The sequence below is a fragment of the Periophthalmus magnuspinnatus genome, chromosome 11 (assembly GCF_009829125.3).
Source record: "Periophthalmus magnuspinnatus isolate fPerMag1 chromosome 11, fPerMag1.2.pri, whole genome shotgun sequence".
In the NCBI taxonomy this organism is placed as follows: domain Eukaryota; kingdom Metazoa; phylum Chordata; class Actinopteri; order Gobiiformes; family Gobiidae; genus Periophthalmus; species Periophthalmus magnuspinnatus.
The window spans coordinates 9015002-9036295 of record NC_047136.2 but is presented as its reverse complement, the minus strand read 5'-3'; the positions used below and the strand labels follow the sequence as shown (position 1 = coordinate 9036295).

General features: G+C 39.5%; 4 protein-coding genes and 1 non-coding gene across 6 annotated transcripts; 1 reads left to right on the top strand and 4 right to left on the bottom strand.

Annotated features, from left to right (window-relative positions):
• Positions 1-68: 68 nt before the first annotated feature.
• Positions 69-5927, bottom strand: lix1l (limb and CNS expressed 1 like). Its single transcript, XM_033974795.2, has 6 exons — positions 5427-5927; positions 3066-3229; positions 2499-2639; positions 2308-2403; positions 2059-2136; positions 69-1691 (listed from the first exon to the last, which is right to left on the bottom strand). The coding sequence occupies exons 1-6, from the start codon at positions 5773-5775 to the stop codon at positions 1440-1442; spliced, it is 1080 nt and encodes a 359-aa protein (XP_033830686.1). The 5' UTR covers positions 5776-5927; the 3' UTR covers positions 69-1439.
• A 4055-nt stretch (positions 5928-9982) lies between these two features.
• On the top strand, positions 9983-11259 carry afp4 (antifreeze protein type IV). The gene is made up of 4 exons (XM_033974800.2): positions 9983-10035; positions 10368-10431; positions 10521-10659; positions 10932-11259. Exons 2-4 carry the CDS (start codon positions 10383-10385, stop codon positions 11131-11133), a joined length of 390 nt encoding a protein of 129 aa, XP_033830691.1. The 5' UTR covers positions 9983-10035; positions 10368-10382; the 3' UTR covers positions 11134-11259.
• A 117-nt stretch (positions 11260-11376) lies between these two features.
• LOC117378245 (polyadenylate-binding protein 1A-like) lies at positions 11377-16784 on the bottom strand. 2 transcript variants are annotated; one of them, XM_055225427.1, is made up of 14 exons: positions 16052-16784; positions 14438-14631; positions 14207-14322; positions 13988-14127; positions 13821-13915; positions 13609-13746; positions 13249-13344; positions 12811-13177; positions 12617-12727; positions 12420-12544; positions 12247-12331; positions 12026-12156; positions 11834-11933; positions 11377-11751 (listed from the first exon to the last, which is right to left on the bottom strand). In XM_055225427.1, the coding sequence occupies exons 1-13, from the start codon at positions 16242-16244 to the stop codon at positions 11841-11843; spliced, it is 1884 nt and encodes a 627-aa protein (XP_055081402.1). In that variant the 5' UTR covers positions 16245-16784; the 3' UTR covers positions 11377-11751; positions 11834-11840. The 2 variants fall into 2 exon arrangements, with proteins under 2 accessions (XP_055081402.1, XP_033830683.1); XM_033974792.2 differs by having other exon boundaries at positions 12405-12544; positions 16052-16783.
• Positions 13428-13559, bottom strand: LOC117379162 (small nucleolar RNA SNORA5). Its single transcript, XR_004542044.1, has one exon. It is a non-coding gene; the product is annotated as a small nucleolar RNA SNORA5 (small nucleolar RNA).
• Positions 16785-17415: 631 nt separating the features above from the next.
• LOC117378250 (14-3-3 protein beta/alpha-like) lies at positions 17416-21009 on the bottom strand. The gene is made up of 6 exons (XM_033974796.2): positions 20910-21009; positions 19565-19875; positions 19307-19430; positions 19050-19210; positions 18600-18695; positions 17416-18472 (listed from the first exon to the last, which is right to left on the bottom strand). Exons 2-6 carry the CDS (start codon positions 19868-19870, stop codon positions 18404-18406), a joined length of 756 nt encoding a protein of 251 aa, XP_033830687.1. The 5' UTR covers positions 19871-19875; positions 20910-21009; the 3' UTR covers positions 17416-18403.
• Between the last annotated feature and the right edge of the window lie 285 nt (positions 21010-21294).

The window sequence follows — 21294 nt, the reverse complement described above, 5'->3', positions numbered from 1 at the left end:
TACAAATAAATTAGCTTATTTTAATCTTATTTTAACAGTATAATTTTGAATAGAATAGATAAAGCATTGGTTAATTATCTTTGTGTTTATTGCATTTTATAATTCTAACAAAAAAATAACAAGAGATACAAATTGTTTGTATAAAATACAAATTATCATGGCTTTGAAAAACATATTATAAAATCAACACTTAGTAAAATAAAAAAGTATCATGCATAGTACAATTAAATGTGGATAGTAACACATAAAAAATCCATTGCAGTGGCCACAAAAACGTGTAACACAAGAGATCTGAGAGAAAGAACATAGTAATAAAGAAAATACATAAGGGGTAAAAGAAAAGACGTAAGAACACTCAAGGCAGTGAGTTTTTCCTCATTATGAGGTGCTAACAGATCATTCTGGACTGTAAAAGTATTGAATTACATTTTTAAAAACTTTGAAAATCCTTCAATAAAACAACAGAATTCATATTGTATACTAACTACACTGTCATAGTGTGATAACCTTAAGCAACAGTTTGGTATAATAGCTAAAAGTAAATAACTAATGTAACAGAATCATTTTAGGCTACAAAAGGCATGTGTAGCACCATTATGGCAATGAGAAGTATTGTGGTAATAAATCTTTTCTTATTGTTGAATTCAAATAAATGGTGATTATGTTTTATACTTTATGGGAATAATGAACTCAAATCATTTCATATATCATTGAGTTCTGTAGGTCCATTATACAGTATTATACAAATTATACATTCGCCTGTTGTCGTATAGGTCAGTTTATCACATATTCCTTCACACATATTTTGTAGCATAAACCTGAGCGACTGACAGTACCAATTCTTCCATCATATTTCAAGACCAAAGTGTCTTTTTGCTGTTAAGGTGAGAAATCTATGGAAATCTTAAGTAAGTTTGACTTCATGGAAAGGCCATACATTCCCAGCAAAATAAAGGTTTTGTTGGACTATATGTCAAAATGTAGAAATCCTCATATAAAAAGAAGTGTTCAGGTAGTTTTTGAGAAAGCTGCCTTTTAGTCACTAGGCACAAATAGGTAATAGCTAAAAACAGCTAATTCTTGTCAGACAATGTGCATATTGTGATAAAGGCTGGATTACCTGTAGTAGCTACCAATTAGGTAATAAATGGCCAACAATGCAATATTTCTTTCTGGAATAATAAATCAATTAATTTCAGACACTGGTTGGCAATAGCATTTTTGTTGTAGTGCAGACAATCCTTAAATATTATGGAAACGTCTCAAAAGTTAAAATTGTATATTATAATCAAGTAATAGCGTTGCTGTCTAAAATTACCAAAGTTATTTCATTTTTGACAGGTATAACCTTATTGGGAAGTGCTACTATAAGAGGCTTCCCTGTAGAGCCCAGGAATCCGACAAAGTGAAGGCAAGTGAAGGTCCTCCTTTAAGAGTGTCTAGTGTGAGGGTAATGTAGCTGTGTTGGCTGCATTGAGCTGACCCACTGCTAGCATCAGGATGTCTTTTTTCTCTTTGTGGAATCGCAGCTCTCTTCCCGCCAGCCGCGCCTCCTCCAACTCTCGCTCTGTGGAAGCCAGCTCTTGGGAGATGGTCCCTGCCACGCTTTGCTCGCGATTCACCCAATCCGCTGCCATCTGAGTGCGCATGTCATCATCCAAGGCGCGATGGGAATAATGAGCCAGCACTTCCTGCACAAAGAAGAGATCCAGGTCAGACTGAAGTGGCTTTTTATTGAATGTAATAAAAGTGTTTACTTTTGGACATAGACCATACATAATCAATAAAACATAGTGCATAAATAACCACAGTTAGGTGTTTTCTAAAGGAAAGGAAATTTTATACAAGAACAGAATGAAACACTTTTAAAAACATAATTACATACAAATTTTATTTTTTCATAGTTTTCATAGCTTTCTGGTTTTATCCTGTGCAGATTCTAGATTTTTCCATGTCTAAAATTAATTCAGGATTAAACAAGACTATAACCAGACTATAACTAAAGCTTCACCAATAAAACTGACTGGCTTTGCCTAAATCTGGACACATATTTAGTACCTGGCGGGAACACTGTCTCTCCCTCATGGCTTTCAGGCTCCCATTCCAGTGTAGCAACTGGAAAACCGTCATCAGCTCCTGAAACAAACAAAACGTCAAGCAAAGATACACAGTGTAAAGCTCATGACCTGATTTCTCTTTTCTTCAGATAAACAAGTCACATGAACTGTATGCAGCTGATTGTAACCACTGTGGCACATCTAATTTCATTACACTAAGCTTTCATTTACTCACACATCAAGGCCTTACCTGAAATTCCAACATTGACTTTCCTTTGTTGGATTCAAGCATGAAGCGAAACGCGCCAATGCCTGTGTTTGGGTTATCTGCCTCCTCTCTGTTTCCCTGCACAGACATTTTCAGTTCAGTTCTTTATTAATTTATCATTGATTTAACCTCTGTACAGTCTAAGTATATAGGTCAATATACAGTGGACTTACATTAAATGGTGCCAGTGCTTCTCCAACGCTCTTCTCAATGAACTCGTCAGTGATGCGGCGAGATGGGTGTTCGTTGAAGACTGAGTTCATGAGAGCGATTTTGGCTGCACTGCGTCGAGCCTCTGCTTTGGTCGGACAGAACTGTGAACAGTCAGGGTAAGGGTTCACTAGTTACTCATAAACTGCTGCATTCACGCACAGATTCTTTGGAAACATTTACTGTGAAGTTATTAACAAAGCATGGAGAGTTTGCAGGGAACACATTTTCAGATATATGAGTTTATAAAGCCCTCTACGCACAATAGGCTTATTTTTATTAAGTAATGTATTGTATAATAGTTTCTAAAGAATGATTCAGGCTTAGTAACTACTTTATTAAGAGATTGGGGTTAAGAGTTAAGGTTAGGGGATTAATTAAGTAGTTGCAAAGCCTGAATCATTCTTGAATAACTATTTGTTCATTATAAATCTTTCTAAAGTGTTACCACATAATACACTAATGGCATAGAGGCCAGGTGTACTTTCATGCCTATACAAAACATTGAAAAACATGTGTAATAATTTGACCTGGAAGCTCCCGAAGCAACTGCCCCCAGGGAGGCTGACGTAGCAGACATATGGGGGACTGTTGGAGGGGACCATCTCGTACACGACCAGGGCCCCATTTCTCAGGTCGGCCCCTCTGCTCAGTTTCATCTGCCAAAACTCCTGCAGAGCTTCCACCACGTTCACTGCAACACAAAAGAGCTTTATATATCACCATCGATCAAATATTACAGTTATAGTCAGGCGCTTTTCCTCCCAACACATGGAAAGTGTTGGAGCGGGGTCTTGTGGAGGATGCCAGGGGATTTTCCTGCCGACTAAACACTTAAGCGCCTCTTGCTTGGAGGAAATACTGCATCATCACTAAGGAGTAGTCTAAAGTACTCTCCCCCTGCCCTGCTCTGTCTGTATACATGAAGCTACATTCCTACCAACCAGCAAAGGAAAACAACAAAGAAAAGCAGTAAAATTTGTAAGTGAGTCATAAACGACTATTTGGATTTAGGCTTGGCGAGTGGGAGACAGTTCGACTCCTGTTTTCAAAGTCGTCGCTCCCACTGTGCTGCAACTGTTTGATTTAAGATCCAGGCCTGTGCAGTTTGGAGCGATGACAGTCAAATGCAGCTATGAAGCCACAGCAGTCAAGAGCTTTGTTGTCAACTTGGAAAGAGAGTAGAAAAACTGTACATGGACATTTGGTGTGATTTGTGGTTCCCGTTTAAAAATTGTGCAAAGGCAATGGGTAAGGCACTGGTTCTCTAGTTTTGCAATGGGAAGAAATGGTGCCCAGATTCCAGATTGCTTGGATTTAACCTCATATTCAGTTCATGCTTTTGCAATTAAACCACAAAACACTTTTCTCACAAAGACAATCTCCAAAAAAAGTTTTAGCCTATACCTCAGTTAACTAAACATTTACACAGTACGTCAATAGAATAGGTCAAATGTTTATTTCACATTATGTATGATATGATGCAACTATGATTTTGACTTTTTGAGTGTCTGGACTACGCTGCCCTTGGGAAGTTATTTTTACCACTGGTCATGATAAGATACTGCCCGCATTGTCAACTTTTCCATGCTATTTCCTGACTGTTAAGAATGGGAAGAGGCAGAAAATACAATGATTATTATGACAAACTTAAGTACTGTTCCATGAAAAGACAAGCATTTAGTAAATAAGTCCTGTGGATGATCACTGGGTATAAACACAATTCTCTCCAGACAGAAACAGTTTTTAAATTGTTAGGAGTTACTCTCAGGAATTTGGTTTTAAGTAAATAAAATGTGCTCCATGTTATGGTGAAATGTACCTACTTTGACTGAATCCAAAATATTACAAGATAAATATTGTGATTAAAAAGTACTGTGCTACTTACAAGTCAGTAACCAAAGCAAAAAAAAGAAAAGAAAACTAAACATATGGCTCTAAGCAGAGACTTTACATCAGTATCAGTGTTGAAAGTATTAATTAGCTTGATTGGCATAGGGACTGAGCTGATTGTAGCAGAGGAACCATCTAACTAAATAAATCCTATTAGCCCCAAATGCACTATTAAATCCAAAGCGTGCTCCATGTTAAACTTTAAGTAAGGATTTTACAATGCAATTAACTGGGCACATTACTACATAATCTTAAAACCATAACAGCAAAAACATTTTTTTTTATATGGGAAACTATAAAAAACAAAACAAATAAGATGAATCTATGCAATTCTATATGCAAGTCTTTTTTAGAGAAATTCAAATAACTTGATTTGTTTTAGACCACAAACCACATACAGCCTAAATAAATTACTTAATGACGTCTATGCTTGGACAGATAATAAATATAAAAAAAAGTTTACTTAAGAAGCAAAGCACACTACTTTTGGTGGGAATGGGGAGGCACAAAGCAACACACTCCTTTGCTGATTGTTGACAAGTTTATACTAAGGAAAAATAGTCCTATAGTCTTTAAACTACACTAATTGCTTTATGTAGGAAACTATAGAGCAAACTATTTAGGCTATAAAAATTCTTTTGGTGAAACTTTAAAGAAATTTACTTAATTTCTTTGCCACAATGGGGTGCTTCAAGTGACACTATGCTTTTCAAGACTAGCAGAGCAGACTGGGCTCCTCTACTTTTGGTGGGAATGGAGAAGCAGCGCCCTCATTTGCTGCTTGTTGATAAATTGCTTTATAATCAAATTAGTGAGAGATAACTACATTAATGAATCATTCTTTAGGCTGTTTGACCCTTTTCCTTTGACCTTTACATTCAGCAGTGATGATGATGTGCCCTTTTTCCTAACTCCATCATAACAAACCCATATGTTGCAGTTTTGAGCAGAGATTATGTGGAGGTTTATGGTTTTGACCTTAAATGTTGTGTCTTTACCTCTGCCGTAGCCCTGCGTGTGTTTGGCAAAGCTCCGGACCACGGCCTCCACCGCCTCCTTCAGCACCGCGGGGTTCGCTCCGGGGTTACAGTGTCCCGCGACCCCCAGTCCCCCTCCGAGCCCGGTCCCGAAGCCGATCCCTCCGTACAGGCTGTGCAGCTGCAGCGGGGGCGGCGGAGGAGGAGGCCCCGAGGACAGAGACAGCGAGGCGGGGGACGGCAGAAGCGGAGCGACGGGCACCGTGACTCCAGGCCGTAGAGAGGAGCGGAGAGTCCCCGTGTTTGTCACCCCAGAACCGAAGCCGATCCCGGGCTGCAGTCTCTGATGACGGAGCGTGTTGGACTCCATTGTTTTCCCTTAGTGACTTTGGTATCCGGGGGTTTTCAGATGGTGGAAAGGCGTATTTAGGGCTGATGTAGCGGGTCTTGTCCAGGTTTTGTCAGTCACGGAGGGAGTCAGTGGTTATCCGGTGTTCATTGTGCACATAACGGAGCAGCGCTGGATTAGACAGAGGCTCTGTCTGTCAGAGCGGCGTTCAGGGACACTCGGAAAACGGACAACCTGGAAAAAATCACTCCTCAAATCGGTCTCATTTCTTTTTAAATAGGCTATATTTTATAAACTCATGTATAGTTAGTTTAATTAGCGGCTCCTTGTTTCTAGCTGTCTGATATAGTCAATACAGTTTCATTGTAGATTGTTTTAAGACACAGTCCATATGAGGAATATTTTTAATTTGTGAAGAAAAAAACAAAACAATGAAGTCGCCCATATTTAGGAGGGAATTTCACATTAGCTAATAGCCAACATAGTCCTTGTCAAGTGTTGTTAAGTTTCAGTGTTATACATTTTATTATTTTAATATGTTATTAAATTATATATAAATTATATATATATATATATATATATATATATATATATATATATATATATATATATATATATATATATATATATATATATTTATATATATATTTTTATATATATTTTTTTTTATTTTATTTTTTTTACATGTTATTTTGTTGCTAACTTTCATCTTCCCTCCCTTTTCATCATTCATCTGCATAATTCCCACTTTTCCCGAGCACTTGAATGCAGCACAGGAAAGTCAGATAAAAATCAGGCCAAAGAAATGTGAGCCTCTGCTGTTCTCCTCCTGCCCCCAGCTCCAGTCCGTGGCATGTGATCATAGTATACAGCGCTATAATGTCTGAGCCAAAAGTGACGTGGACAGGACTAACAAACCAAACTAAAGAGTTATTGGACCACCAGGTTTGGGCAGAGGGACAATATCCACAAGAGGAAATGGAGGCATTATGTTCCTGGTGTTTCATGATTTTTCTGGTTTCTTTGCAAGTTTTTCATTCTTTGTGTGGTCTAGGGGTGAATCAAAGGGTACAGCTGAATCAAATAGGAAAGATTCATTGTTTACCGTTGCCTTGATCCAATAAGGAAAGGGAAAGTTTTAGTTGCCTAGGCCTCTGCAGAAAAAAATAAAATAAATAAAAATCTCTAATAACCCAGAGTTGACCTACTTTCACTTCAGTATAAATAATAAGTTTTTATTTTTATGCTGTTTTAATCTTCAGCACTTTAGAAATAAAACTTGATTGAACTTGTGCTGGTAACTGTTAAAAGTTACAACAATAGGTTAATATGGTGTTATGGGCTATTACTGTATTAGAAGTAGTAGACTAGTCCAAGCAGTAGTCTATTAGTGTCTGGCTTGGATTTTAAAAGTAGCAATAGTAGTATTAGTTTATTTTGTTCTAGGAGTTGACTAGTATTAGCCTTGCATTAATAGTAGTAATAGTATTAGAGATAAGGAGTCTATGGCAGCAGTAGCCTACTATCTTTTATTGAAATTCTTGGTACAGAGTACAGTCAGACACATGTGGTCATGGTGGACATTTGTAATTTGATCTGTCTGCACTGGGGGGCGTACGTTCGTCCCATTACTCACTTTAATAAACCCAACAATAAAAATGTGGACTTGAGTTCACTACAAGCTCTGTACTTGTGTATTGGTCTTTTGAAGTCCAGTACACGTCTAATTTAACAAAAACTTATAATAGTACTACAAACTACTACAGAGTGACTTTTAGGAATACATTGACCAAAAATCTTAATTTCTCAAAACAGATCAGCTTATAAATTAGAATTATGTCATTACATTTTGGCAGTATTAAGAAGCAGCCATTCTTACAGGTCTATTGTATCAAGTAACTCAAGTATTATAGGCTCCAATACAGCTTCTGCCCCTTCAATTGTCACTATTCTTCTGTTCTTTCCACTATTACTATTACTAATACTGTAACTTCTACAATAGCTTCTTTTACTATGGCAAGTGATGCTCCTCGCAGGTCCTAGATCAAAAATATTGTTTGATTAGTAAATATTAAGATAGTACTTCAGCCAGCGTTGGAGGTGTAACTGTAGGCTTACTGTGAAAAGTTTTAAAATATATTTCAGCCTTCATGACCATTTTGACACATGTATAAATGCATATATTTAAGTTTTGTTTAGAAAAGTCTCAGCTTCTGCCAAATGAAATGTGAGGACTGTATTTTTCACTTCTTGCTGCTACAGTGTTATTCACAAGATCCTTGAATTCTTGAGATTCTTTCACATAGGCAGTTTCACATTCAGAGCGTGTTGTTTACAATAAATATGGGATATAAACTGACTTAAATACATTGAAATACAGTTGTTGTGTACAGGGCAAAGCCAGCAACCATAAGCAAGGCCCACATTCCCACATCTGGTTCTGATCAGATCTTATTGTTTTACTTTGAAACCGCAGCGTGAAGCTCTCTTGACAAATATTTCTCAACCTATGATACTGTTGTCCCCATCAGGTTAGGTAAAGCTTACTCGACCAAACTATTTATTTACACCCTCACAGAAAATACAGCTTTACTGAAAAACAACAATAATAATACTCACTTCCCTAAGTAGCCTAAGTAACTTTTACTGGATGAAAATGGGACTCATTAATTACTTTACAGCAGTCATAAATATCCACAGATAAGCCTGTAACGTAAAGCAAAGGTAGAAGAGTTACATCCACATAGCCAAGTGCTAAATGACTCATTAGTTAAGCTCTGTTACTTCATAATTTCATGCATGTGGCTTTTAGATCCACTAACTTAAATTAATCTTGTGGCTTTAGTTCTTTTAGTTCTTTGTCGGTTGAAAGTCAGTTTTTCATGTGGAAAGACCCAGCAATGCCAGAGATATTAACCATACTGGTCCAAACATCTGCATTTTAGCAGTTATGTTAGGCAACTTTGGTAGGCAAACTACCAAAGAATCATAACATGTCTACTGCTCGATTTTGAAGATTAAGTAGTTTAGGATGTTTTGATGTAACATAAACCTAACATATTTTGTCTATTGCACTTACACCACATTGATTTTCAACCAGTGCGCCAGGGAACACTAGTGTGTCTTGAGACATTGCTTAATTTCAGTTAGATTGTTTTGCGTATGCATTCAGATGAATAATTTATTACTTGAGTTTCCTGGGTAAGTTCTGAACCAGTTGAGAAAGCAAAACAATCATCATTCCCAAGTGGAAAGAATCAGACACAGGGCAAGGGAAATACTTGTTTGTTTGTTTTTTTTAATTGTCTAATTTGGTTATGTTTTTGTGAGTGGTGTGTTGTGGGAACTTTGTAATCCAAAGTGTGCTGTGGCTGAAAAAAGACAAACACTTCATTACCTTATATTCTGCCCTATCTTTTATTATCAATTTAGTATTTGTCTTCCACCAGCATACTGATTTTGAGATTGTATGTGTGAGTCATACTCAGAATATCAAAGATTAGTTTGTAAAACCATAAATCCAAGAACATTACTCAAGATAAATTAAGCTTGTATATGGCACAAATGCTACAAACAAATGTGTCAACACTTTTTAATCAGCTGTTTTTTTTATCTTTGTAGTAACTCAGATCCTCAATTTTGAAACAAGGCATGACACACACAATATTTACAACTGCCTATGCCTTAAAAAATGTTTTTATTCTTGCCATACAGTACATTACATCAAGATTTAATAGTGATGAAAGGAAGCATTAGTTTAGATGTTGACCCACTTTTGTACCCTGACCTACAGTTTAAAAAGCACATTCACTGAGGAATCAAAATACTGGACACAGCCTCCCTTTTCTGTAAAATGATCCAATCAAGTTTGACAATAAAATCTCCTAATAATCACTCAAAGTAGTTTTATTTTTGATATACCAAACATTTTATGTATACCATTGCATCTAATCTTGTAATGGTGTACAGTACAGTGACCTCAGCAGCCCTTCTCAGAGCTGTTGATTGTTTTTAATCATATTGATAAGATGTGTCATCCACAATGTAGCGTCAGCACGGATGAGATCCTTGGACTTTGTCTGAGGGTGTTTAGGTGGCACTCAGAACAGCAAGGGTCAACCATTTGACACCCACTTCCATCAAGTAGCCAATCACATTTAGCTGGTCCCATTATCTTGTCCAATCAAAAGGTAACGTCATAACAGAGCTCGATGGAGGTATAAAAAGGGCTGAAGGGGCATCAAAAAGGCACCATCCGGTCTACATTGCCCTGCTGCACAGGTGAGTACACTTTTATGGTGTATGGGGATTTTCTGTTAAGATAGGAAAAGTATAGACTAGTCAGAAGAGAGAAGATTTAATTTCAAGTCTGCCATGTCATACAAATGATAGCTTTTACCATGGACTAAATCAATTCAAAATGTTAAGCTTTTTTTTTTAGAACTACATCTAAAAAAATAGATTAAGTATTTTAGACTAAAAAAAGTGCGCTTAACTGACATGAAGTTAAAATTATGTGTGGCCTCACAGCAGAAGTGACACAACTTTATTGATCCAGTGTTTTTTAATCGATGTTTCAAAAGTTGCTCAATTATTTTTGTTTTCTGTACTAGGTCCACTCAGTCACCATGAAGTACGCCATCATCGCTGCTCTGTTTGTGTTCGCTCTGGCTCAAGGTACTATGCGTCCCTGTTTAAACAATGTACTCTAAAATAGTGTTCATGTTTTTAAATGTGGTTAATTGGAAGTTGTGTAATATGTACAGGGAGCCTGGCTCAGGATTCCTCTCAGGACCTGGCCAGCATCACACAGTACCTGGAGGATGCAAAGAACAAGATGATTGAGGAGATGAACAAAGTCTTCCAGCAGAATGACCTGGCAGCCCAGGCCCAGGCCCAGGCCCAGTGAGTCACATCAACTAACACACAACTGTACTGTGCTGTACCTTTCAGTTACATTTATGCTGCATTCAAACAAAAATCCAAACAAGCAGATAATATCTAATGGTCATTTGAGTATCAAATGAAACTAGGATTATGTAGACCGGTAGCATTTAGTTAAGATTGTAAAAAAAATAATATTGCAAACATTTTCCTATATTTATCCAACCACACTACATCATTTTGTGTATCGGCAAAGTAAAGTGATTCAAATGAGTTTTCCCTCACCTCCACAGGACTATGCTGGAGAGCTCAAGAGCCCAGCTGGAAGCCATAGCCCCTCAGGTGGAGCAGCAACTGAAGACTGTCCTGTCCACTATGGAGGAGACAGTGAAACCCCTGCAGGAGCAGATGCAGCCCCTCCTGGAAAACTTCCAGAGAGAGATGGAGGCCTTAGCACAGAAGCTGACAGAGAAGGCCAAGGCTATTGCTAACTAAGCCATGGACCAGTGTGCTAGCGTCCACTGTGCTGTGCTTCACTGCTGTTTAACATGAACCATCTGTGAATAAGCAAAATAAAACTTGGAAGCACAAACGTGTTGATCATTTCCATTCATTCCTATCCAAGTCAATAAATAACTTTAGTTTTAAAAGGCTTAGCATTGAAGCACTACAACATAAACCCAACCCATGGATGGTACAGAAAACATATGTTTGAAATTATGTTGGATAAAAAAGAACTTCATATTTCAAATATCTTTATTATTTTATTGATGCAAGCAAAAAGTAAATTCACAGTAAGAGTAACTGGCTGTTTCAATGACAGCCCAAACATTCAAAAATTTAAAATGGATAAAATAATAAATGAATGTGTTAAATACTGTATTATGACTGATGTCTCCTAAAACGCTTGAATATATAACCTATTTGGAACATTTTCTATTTTTTTGTAAGTTTAGATTTATAATGCAAACCAGGCCCATTCTTGCACTTCAGGCCTGGTCGGACTCTTGTTTACTTTTTTTAAGCAATTGTTTTTTTACATGTTTTACTTCATTTGTACAGTTACTTTTTCATTGTTTTTCCCCTTCTTGTTAATCTCAAGGTCCCTCGCTCCTGCAAAGATACAAAATTATGATCAGAACTCCCTTAACATTTGGAGACTTTGCAATTTTGGGGGCACATGCACTGTTCTCACCTTGGGTCTAAACACTTGCAGCCACAGCTGTGTTGGTCACAGTCTTTTGAACGGCTTCTTTGGCCTGGTGAGCCTGGAGCACAGCAACGGCCTCGTCGACCTGCTCAGATGAGACAAACATTTAGTATTAAATATTTTTCCTCAGAATTCAGACAGACTTCGACACGGCTGCAAACGTGCTGTAGTACTGACCTTTGAGCGCAGAGATTCGGGCGACTCGAGCATGTGAAGGAGCTCAGAGTTGTCGATCTCCAGCAGCATCCCTGTGATCTTTCCTGCTAGGCTTGGATGCATGTTCTGAATAAGGGGGAACAGGCGCTCTCCTGACAAAACCAAAATCATTCATATATTAAGAAAAATCCTTCATGACTTTAAACATGCTTAATACTTAAAGAAATGGCAAAGTCACTTACCCAGCATTTGCTTCTGCTCTTGTGGCGGGGCAGCAGCCAACATGGAGGCAGTCAGGGGCTCCTGGCCCTGCACATGGACAGCGGCCTGGACACAAAGAAACAAAAAAACTCAGCCACTGAAAACAAACTGTTGGGTATAAAACCGCAGCAGTGTGTACCTGTGGCATGCCGACCTGGGCTGGGGCCATGTGCTGCTGGGGGTTACGAACTCCTGCTGAGTACTTGTACTGAGGGACGCCGCGCACAGGAGCAGCAGAGGGTGCTGCTGCAGCTGGGCGAGGAGCCATGGGCTGAGTGGCTGTACAGAGAAAACAAATCTATGAATAAGAGAACTGCAGGAAGGAAGTTGCATGAGTCTCAGGTGACTGACCAACTCTCTGGGCGGAAATCATACGAGGCATCTGAGCGGTGGGACGCATCGCGCCAAAGGTCTGTGGACGAGGAGGCGATGCCCGCACTGCAGTAGGCATACTCTGGAAGTCTATGGGCAAAAACAATGTGTTACAGACAAGACATGGCAATTATATTATATAGTGAGTAGAGTGCAAAGTGTCTGACACGCACGTTGTGGCCTGACGTTTTGTGTGGCCCAACGTGGGCTGGGGCGCAGCTGTGCCATCTGCCCCGCGGCAGGATAGTATGCCGCACGGTTCTGGGCCTGGGGTATGGCTGCCATGAAGTATCCAGAGGGCGGGGCTGGCTGATAGGGGTTGATGACTGGATTTGGAACAGCGCGCACACTGGCCATACGCTGCATGTACTGGTTGGTGAGGTGAGCCTGTCTCTCCTCTTTCCTCTGTGCCAAAGCCACATACAATGGCTTTGTAGCCACAATGCGCCCATTCATTTCAGTCACTGCTTTAGTGGCTTCCTCTGGTGAGGAGAAGCACACAAAGCCAAAGCCTTTACTGCGACCACCTTCCAACATGACCTGGATAAGAAAACATGTATTCAGTACTTTGTATTATAAAACAGAAGGTTCAGCATGGCTAACACTGATACCTTTGCACTAGTGATTGTGCCAAATGGCGAGAACTCCTTTCGCAGCCGCTCATCATCGATGCCATCATCAAGATTCTTCACATACAAGTTAACGCCCTGAGAGTAAACAGATCTTTGCCATCAGCAATATTATAATACAAAATTACAGTATGCCACTAAATTTGCGATTAAAATAAATGAACTGTCTGAAGGACACACTTATCCCCAAATTCCACTGAAGAGAAGTTGAGGCCCATGAACTACAGTTACTGTTGCAGCCATTTTGGCCAGTGCATCTTACAAAAGGGTGCACTGAATTTGACAAAGCTGCAGATTTATACATTATAACACAATGCCAAACGTTATGAACTGTCAGCCCACCTGGTATCTTGTCATTCTGTCTTGCTTCATTTGCTCAAATCGACGCCTGAGTTCAGTTTGACGCTCCATCTTCTTCTGAGCTCGTCCCACATAGATTGGTCTGCCCTGGAACTCCTTTCCATTCATCTCATCAACAGCCTGTGAAGAAACACATCCAACTTAAAATAAAACAGCCATTTACCTTATGAACAGTTTTGAAAAAGCACACACACCTTCTGTGCATCCTCATGCCTCTCAAAGCTGACAAATCCAAATCCGCGGGATTTCCCTGTAGCATCAGTCATCACACGGATACTGAGGGCATTTCCTGTGTGCCAAAACCATGAAACAATAAGCATCTAAACAATAAGACTATAAAAATTTTTTTGTATGGACATACCAAATTGACTAAAAATTTCCCTCAGCTTCTCATCATCTACATCATCCCCAAAGTTTTTAACATAGACATTTGTAAACTCTCTGGCCCGTGCTCCCATTTCAGCCTCACGCTCTTTGCGAGATTTGAAGCGGCCGACAAATCTGTAATAAAAATCAAAGCTCATTAGTACTTGTACACAATATAGTTCACCAATACAACAGATTAAAAACACACGCTTACACTTTGCGATCATTGAGCAGCATGCCGTTCATTTTCTCTATGGCACGTTCGGCTGCCTCGTGAGTCTCAAAATGCACAAAGCCATAGCCCTTGGAGCCATTTTCATCACAAACCACCTTCAAAAAGCAATTAATGCAATAGTCACATTGAAAACCCACAGAGGTAAATTAGTGTCTACAAATAACATGCATGTTAGAAGTTACTTTTACAATAAAAGTAATACAACTGTACCTTGCATGACAAGATGTTGCCGAAAGCAGAGAAGGTGTCATACAGAGCCTTGTTGTCGATTGACTTGTCAAGATTCTTGATGAAGATATTTCCTACACCACTTTTTCTCAATGACGGGTCTCGCTGGGACCACATGATGCGCACTGGACGCCCCTTGATTACATCAAAATTCATTGTGTCCAGCGCACGTTCAGCTGTAGAATAAAGTAGAAACCGATATTGCGTGTAAAAAATTATGATATGATAATAATATACTATGATAAATGTAAATGTCAAAGTGACACGTGAGCTGTTACAGAGTAATATATTCAACATTTCAGTTAAACTGAAAGGGCCTAGAGTCTCAAACGTAAATTTACAGAAAGACACTTGAGCCTCGTTTCCATTGGTTCGCTTTGGAGCAGATCGGTATGGGCCGCAAGTGTCTCTACGGTCTGAAGTGAATCGTATCGTTTGCGGAGCCCGAAGCGGACCCCTGGAGGTACTAGTTCCCAGCGGATATGGGACCAGTACGGTACGGCTCTAGGCGTAGTTAATACGACTAAACAGATGACTGGGCAAGAACAAACAGAGTCAGGAGAAATCAAGACGGCAAAAGGCAGATTTAAAAACATTTCTCATCAAACTGACTTGATCTTGTGATAATCCGCTGTACTTCCAGTTATGGCAATTTAAATGTTGCGCCAACATGCTCCGCAAAACAAAAGTAGCACGAATGCAACAACAGTTTCCCGTTTATGAAAAGATCTAACATATATGTACAGTGCATAATGCATCTAACATTAGCCAAACCCATTGAATTAGATACAGAGACGCCAAAACGCGGTGCAGAGGCGCAGAGAAGCGGTGGTTTCACGGTGGAAGTTCGTGAAAACTTGCTAACGCTAGCGTAAACACAGAGCCACAAAGTTAGAATTATTAAACGCCTCTCTGTGACTTGTTGAGATCGGCCATACATTTAGTATAATATAGTACAATTCAGTATTATTCATTAAAATCTAAGTCCTGAGTTATGTTTGCGTGACGTCAGTGTCCCACGTGGCAGAGCCCTGCCCCTGGACCCGGGCTGGGAGCATGGAGACAGTCTATGATGGAGGCAATTCGGCGGGAGGGAGCCGCACCAAACAGACTCGCTCCAAAACTGCCCAAGAGAACCGTGCCAATGGAAGAGAGGCTTGTAGTTGCAGTAGATTATGTCACACAAATACAAAAACACACCCAATACACGCCCAGTCATGGTTATCAGTGATCAACAGAAGCATATGGGGAAGGGGCAGTTATAAGATGAACCAATTTCAAAAACAAACAAAATAAAGCGGTTAGTGCCTTTATAAACAGTAAAATTGGTTTAGATTTTTTTTTTATGTTTGTCCTAAACTGAGGGGGGTGGGTCAGTTGGTTAGCACTCCACTGCATCATTATTTTGGTAGGCAGGGTAGTTGGGGTTAAACTTTGAGCCAAGTTACGCCTCTGCTGATGGGAGGTTCAACTGGGGAGAGGTTTCTACAACATGTCGGCCGCAGTCACGTGTAAAACAAGCAGTCTTAGGGAAGCATCTTAACACGCCTGTGTGTAGAATACTGATTAAAAACACATTTTTGAGACTTATCTTACCGTCTGCTGGTTGTTGGAAGTTGACATAGGCGTATCCGAGGGAGCGCCGGGTGATCATATCCCTGCAGACCCGGATAGAGAGGATGGCTCCGGCTGGGCTGAATTTCTCGTACAGCATAGCCTCGGTCACATCCGTATGCAGGTCCCCGACGTAAAGAGAAGCCATGGGATAGCTAGGAGCGCTGGGATTCATTTTGTCCGGCTTAAGAGGCTAGAAACTACGGCGTTTGTGTCGAAAGAAAAACTTTGCGACGATTGATGCGGAGTTAACAGTCACTAAAACGGCGTCACTCGCGATAGAATTTTGATGAGCCGTTGGCCTTCCAGCCGCAGCGTGCTCAGCTCAATGTACAACAAAAGGACAACGTGACGACTTAAAACGCGAATAAAATGGTCACACAACGTTGCCGCTACTAATAAGGACAATACTGAGGCTAAAGTTCGCCCTATTTCCAGTAACACGTCGCTTAAAATGCCGTTCGTTCAGTTCGTTTGATGGATTTCACGTTGGCTTAGCAGCAAGTTCTTAGCGTCCGTTACCTTCGAATGTCTCTCAAGTCCCGTTCCACAGCTCGTTACAAAAGATAAAAAAATAAAGGAGAATTTTTTCGTTTTTTTAAATTTTGAGATTTTTTTGTATTTTTTTTATATTTTTATTATGTGTGCCGAGCGGGCTCAGGAGCACACACGCACTCACGCAGCACTATCAGCCGGGGTTGAGGGGAGGAGAACAGGGGAAAGTTGTGTGCTTTATACTTCCGGATGAGTCATCGAAATGAGCCAATAGCGTTGAAGCAGAGTCAGAAAGCACCAATGAGAGCGCGGAGGCGGAGACCACTTCTAAGCTGTATGGCTGTATCACGGAATCCTTGGGCTGTATGTATGCGCGATGATGAAACAGGCCGAAACTGCCTCACATGTTCAGTTTAGCATGAGTTTTGGTTGGTTTTGCGTTTTTCATATTTTTCATATCACAAACGCTTAGTCTCATATAAAGATCTCTTAAACACGTGGGCCAAAATCGTTCGGAGAAAAATCCAACAGATTTATTTAATCTTCAATTTAGCTAGGGCCCATAGGCTGCTGCAAAGGTTTCCCCGCATCATAAGTTTCTAGTCAGTGTTTCCATATAAAAGTAGTTCGTTTTTTGTTTTGTTTTTTTGCTGTGGACGGGTAACACGAAAATACGCCACACATCGCATTTTTAAATGGGACACACATTTGAGGTTCAGTACTTTCCACCATCCGTAGAGGGCAGCCATCTTCAATAAAACACTGTCCTCTGGCGTCCACAGCTCTTAGGACAAGCTTTTTTGTGAGTGTTTCATAGTAAAGGATTGAAATAAAACAATTACTATTGAGACTTAAATGTAATGTTTTAATTCCACTTACATGAAAGCACATAACCGGAGAGCGATTAGTAACCATAAATCCTGCAACCCTCTGCACAGCGATACAGTGCCATTATATATAACTGGAAATGCTGATTAAAGGCCATACTATTTGATAATCCAATCACACATGGGAATGTCACAACAAAATGGCTTACATTTTAGAGAGAACCCCAGTTTCAGTACAAGCCACCAAGTCCATAATACCATAACGCTGAGAAAGACAGACATACCAGGAATCAAAGGGAATTAAACACACAAATGAAAATACAAAAACACCTGAATAGAAAGGTATAAAGCCACAAAGAGGCACATGACCTAAGTATTCTCTGTATTGAGAAAAAGATAAAATATCAAAAGTTACAGTATTGAGCCATTTTAAAAGTTGTTCACTTTTTTGAGGCCTCAAGTCATGTGGCATGGAAAATGAATATAGAAATAACATAGTACATTGTCAAAAGAAAAAAAGTCAAGCACAATGGAATGTAACCTTTTAGTAAACTAAATAAATGATACTTTTAGCATGTGGCCAATTAGGGAGTCAACTTTACACCTGATAGCACAGAAAACCCACCAGGCCACATCACACAAGCACCAGCCATAAAAGCACCAGTTCAGCAGGCAGGAGGATATAAACCGTATGTCATGCTCACACCATTGTATAGTGTATATGCTTTCAAGGAATCTGGGCATTTGGGTTTGTTCAACATAATGCATTTGAAGGACTGGAATAGGCTTTCAATTATGCTCAACTCATGGACAAAATAATCAAACCTTGACTTGAGTTCATTTTTTTTTTTTCAGTGGTGGTGCTCATACATTTAACACACAATGTTTTAGCGCATACATACTGTACTTTATACTTGGAGTGTAACATACATGTGTGTTCATGTATGTGCACACACAACCCACATGCGCGCTGGTGAGAGGTAAAAATGTGTTAAAGGGCTTTTAGTGAAGATCACTGTTTATCATCTTGCTGCGAATCGTCACCCTCACCGTCGCCTTCGCACTCACCAGTGGTCCACAGCTGAAAAACAAACATCAGATCTTTCAGCTTTCAATACAACTGTCTACATCTAAATAAAGATGCAATTGTACGAAGAAAAAAACTGAAATTCAATTGTTACATGGATGAGAGGATAATGGCTACTCACTGTCAGATTGTCACGGAGCAGCTGCATGATTAAGGTGCTGTCCTTGTAGGACTCCTCTGAAGTGGTGTCCAGGTCATTAATGGCCAAATCAAAAGCCTGTGTGAGACAAATCCATTAACAATTTAGCACAAGGGACCAAGTGCTTTCATGTATCTTAAGAGTAGTAGATGTAGCATGTGCTCCAACAGATTTGAACACTTTATCATCAAGTCACATCTTTTTGCAATTGTGAATAAATCAACATAACAATTGTGATACATAAAATTAGTATTGTGTGTGTGTGCATGTGCATATATATATATATATATAATATATATATATATATATATATATATATATATATATATACACACACACACACACACATATACATACACACATATTTTTTTTTATAAATAAAATAATACAAATAAGTTTTCTCTCTTTAAGTAGGTAGTACATTGTTCTTACTTTCTTAGCTAATTCGCAGGCCATCTTCTGGTCATTAGCAATCTCATAGTAGAAGACAGAGAAGTTAAGAGCTAGGCCTAGTCGGATGGGATGTGTAGTGGACATGCTTTGGCTGATTTCCAAGGCTTCATTATAAGCCTCTTTAGAATCATTGATGACTTCTGCAAAACAATTGGACAAGTGTTAAAACAATTCCATTTGTATATCAGCCCATTGAATCAAGAAGTAATTTTAAGATGTGACAACATTTGACATACTTTGTTTCTCCTCCCCACAAGCAACCTCAGCCCGATAACGGAAGTAATCTCCCTTCATCTTCAGGTAAAAAACTTTCCCCTCATCTTTGGTCGATTGAGGAATCAAGTACTTTTCAAGCAAGTTCTAGAAAACACAGTAAACACCAACTTTAAAGGACGCAAGGGAAGGGATGGGATGTTTTAACTGTTACAGCTCATTGAGTTAGTTACAGTTAAAATATTCCTAGTGTTATTAGGATAATTAGGATTTATCCTTACCACAACTTCAGTACAAATGTCATTCAGCTCCTTTTCGATTTCCTCTCTGTAAGCCTTGGCTAACTCTGCATTTTTGGTGTCATTATTCTGGGAACATTTTTTCTCCTGGCTGGACACTACTCTCCAGGCCGATCTCCGGGCCCCCACCACATTCTTGTAGGCCACAGACAGCAGGTTGCGCTCCTCCACAGTCAGGCTTTCCTTAGCTTGCTGAGTGACGGCCTTCATGGTTTTTGCCATGTCATCAAAGCGCTCAGCCTGCTCAGCTAGTCTGGCCCGAGATACCAATTCTTCCTGGTCTGGCATGTTTACTGGGAATGAATGAAAGAAAGCATGACAATAGAACAGTGGTAATAATTATAAGTGTTTGATGACTACAGTAAACAAAAGAAGGGATCAAAACACTAATGTAATTTGCATGGCATTTTAAAAGATTGTAATAATGATGCTTTTGGGATTGAAGAAAAAATGTAATCACAAAAACGTTAAGTTAAAAAAGTAACAAGACTACACTCAAAACCGATATCCTGTAGGAAAAAAGCCAGGAAGAAATTAAAATGGACAAAGTTAAAACGGTCGTGATGTTACAAACAAATTAAATGTAAACCCTGTTTTTCAAACGGCAAAAACTAGAGCATGGTAAATGAAATATATATGATATACAGTAAAATATACGCCAAGAATATAAAATCAATTTGCTAACTCTTACCAACTATTCTCTTCAAAGTTGGAGCCAATAGTAGGACATTTAGAATAAAAAGGTGTGACTGAAAGTGAGATCTGCCAGCATGCACACACCTGCGCCCTTTACAGGAATGTGGGCCACCCAGTTTCACGTCACACCTGCCTGCTAAAGCTAAGCTATAACAGAAGAATGGAAAAAATTGACACAAAGAGTTGTATCTACGGGGCTTAACAGTAAATACGTATAATGTAAATAGGATAGTCTAAACCATTATACTAGGGTCATCATTTTATTTTAAAGACAGCGCAAAACGTCCAGGACCAAACAACGTAAACGCCCTTTTTGCTTCCTGGAAAACACCCCAACGCGTTCGTTTCAAATATTTGCCATTATTATAATTTTCAAATAAGATTCAAATCCAAAGTCAGTCGCGCAATGTTAAAGACCATCACAACACAGAAAATGGAAGAAATCGAGAGGGGCGCATAGCCCCTCTTTCAAAGCAGGCACCGAACAATGACTGAGCAAGAAGCCACTTGCTCGAGGACATGTACGTGCTTTTCTCGGGGGATTAAAAAATATGCGCCCGAACTTTAACTATAACATAGACTATATGTTAATTATAACGCTTTTCCTAACGATACTGGATCATTTCCTTACCTGTGTGGTCCAAAAAACGCAGTTATTCCTGCTTCCTGCTCGTACAGCTGATGATCGCTCCCGCTCTTCCACGGGGTTTCCCTCCAATCAAAGAACAAGCTGCAGGGTCGCGCTGGGAGTAAAGACGTCACAGCCGCGTTGCCTGGAAACCACACTTTAACAACAAAAATGGAAAATACCGCAAAACTGAGGAGCAAGTTTTTCCGTTTGACAGGGTTACATCTCCTTACACATTAGAAATATAACCTAATTTTGACCAAACGTTTTATAATACTTGAGCTTCTCGTTCCAACAGGCTTCGCAAAGCCTCATGGTAAATGTAGTTTCAAATGCACGTAATTGCAGCATGCCGTTAACTAGTGGGCAAACGAATGAGGGGCAAACC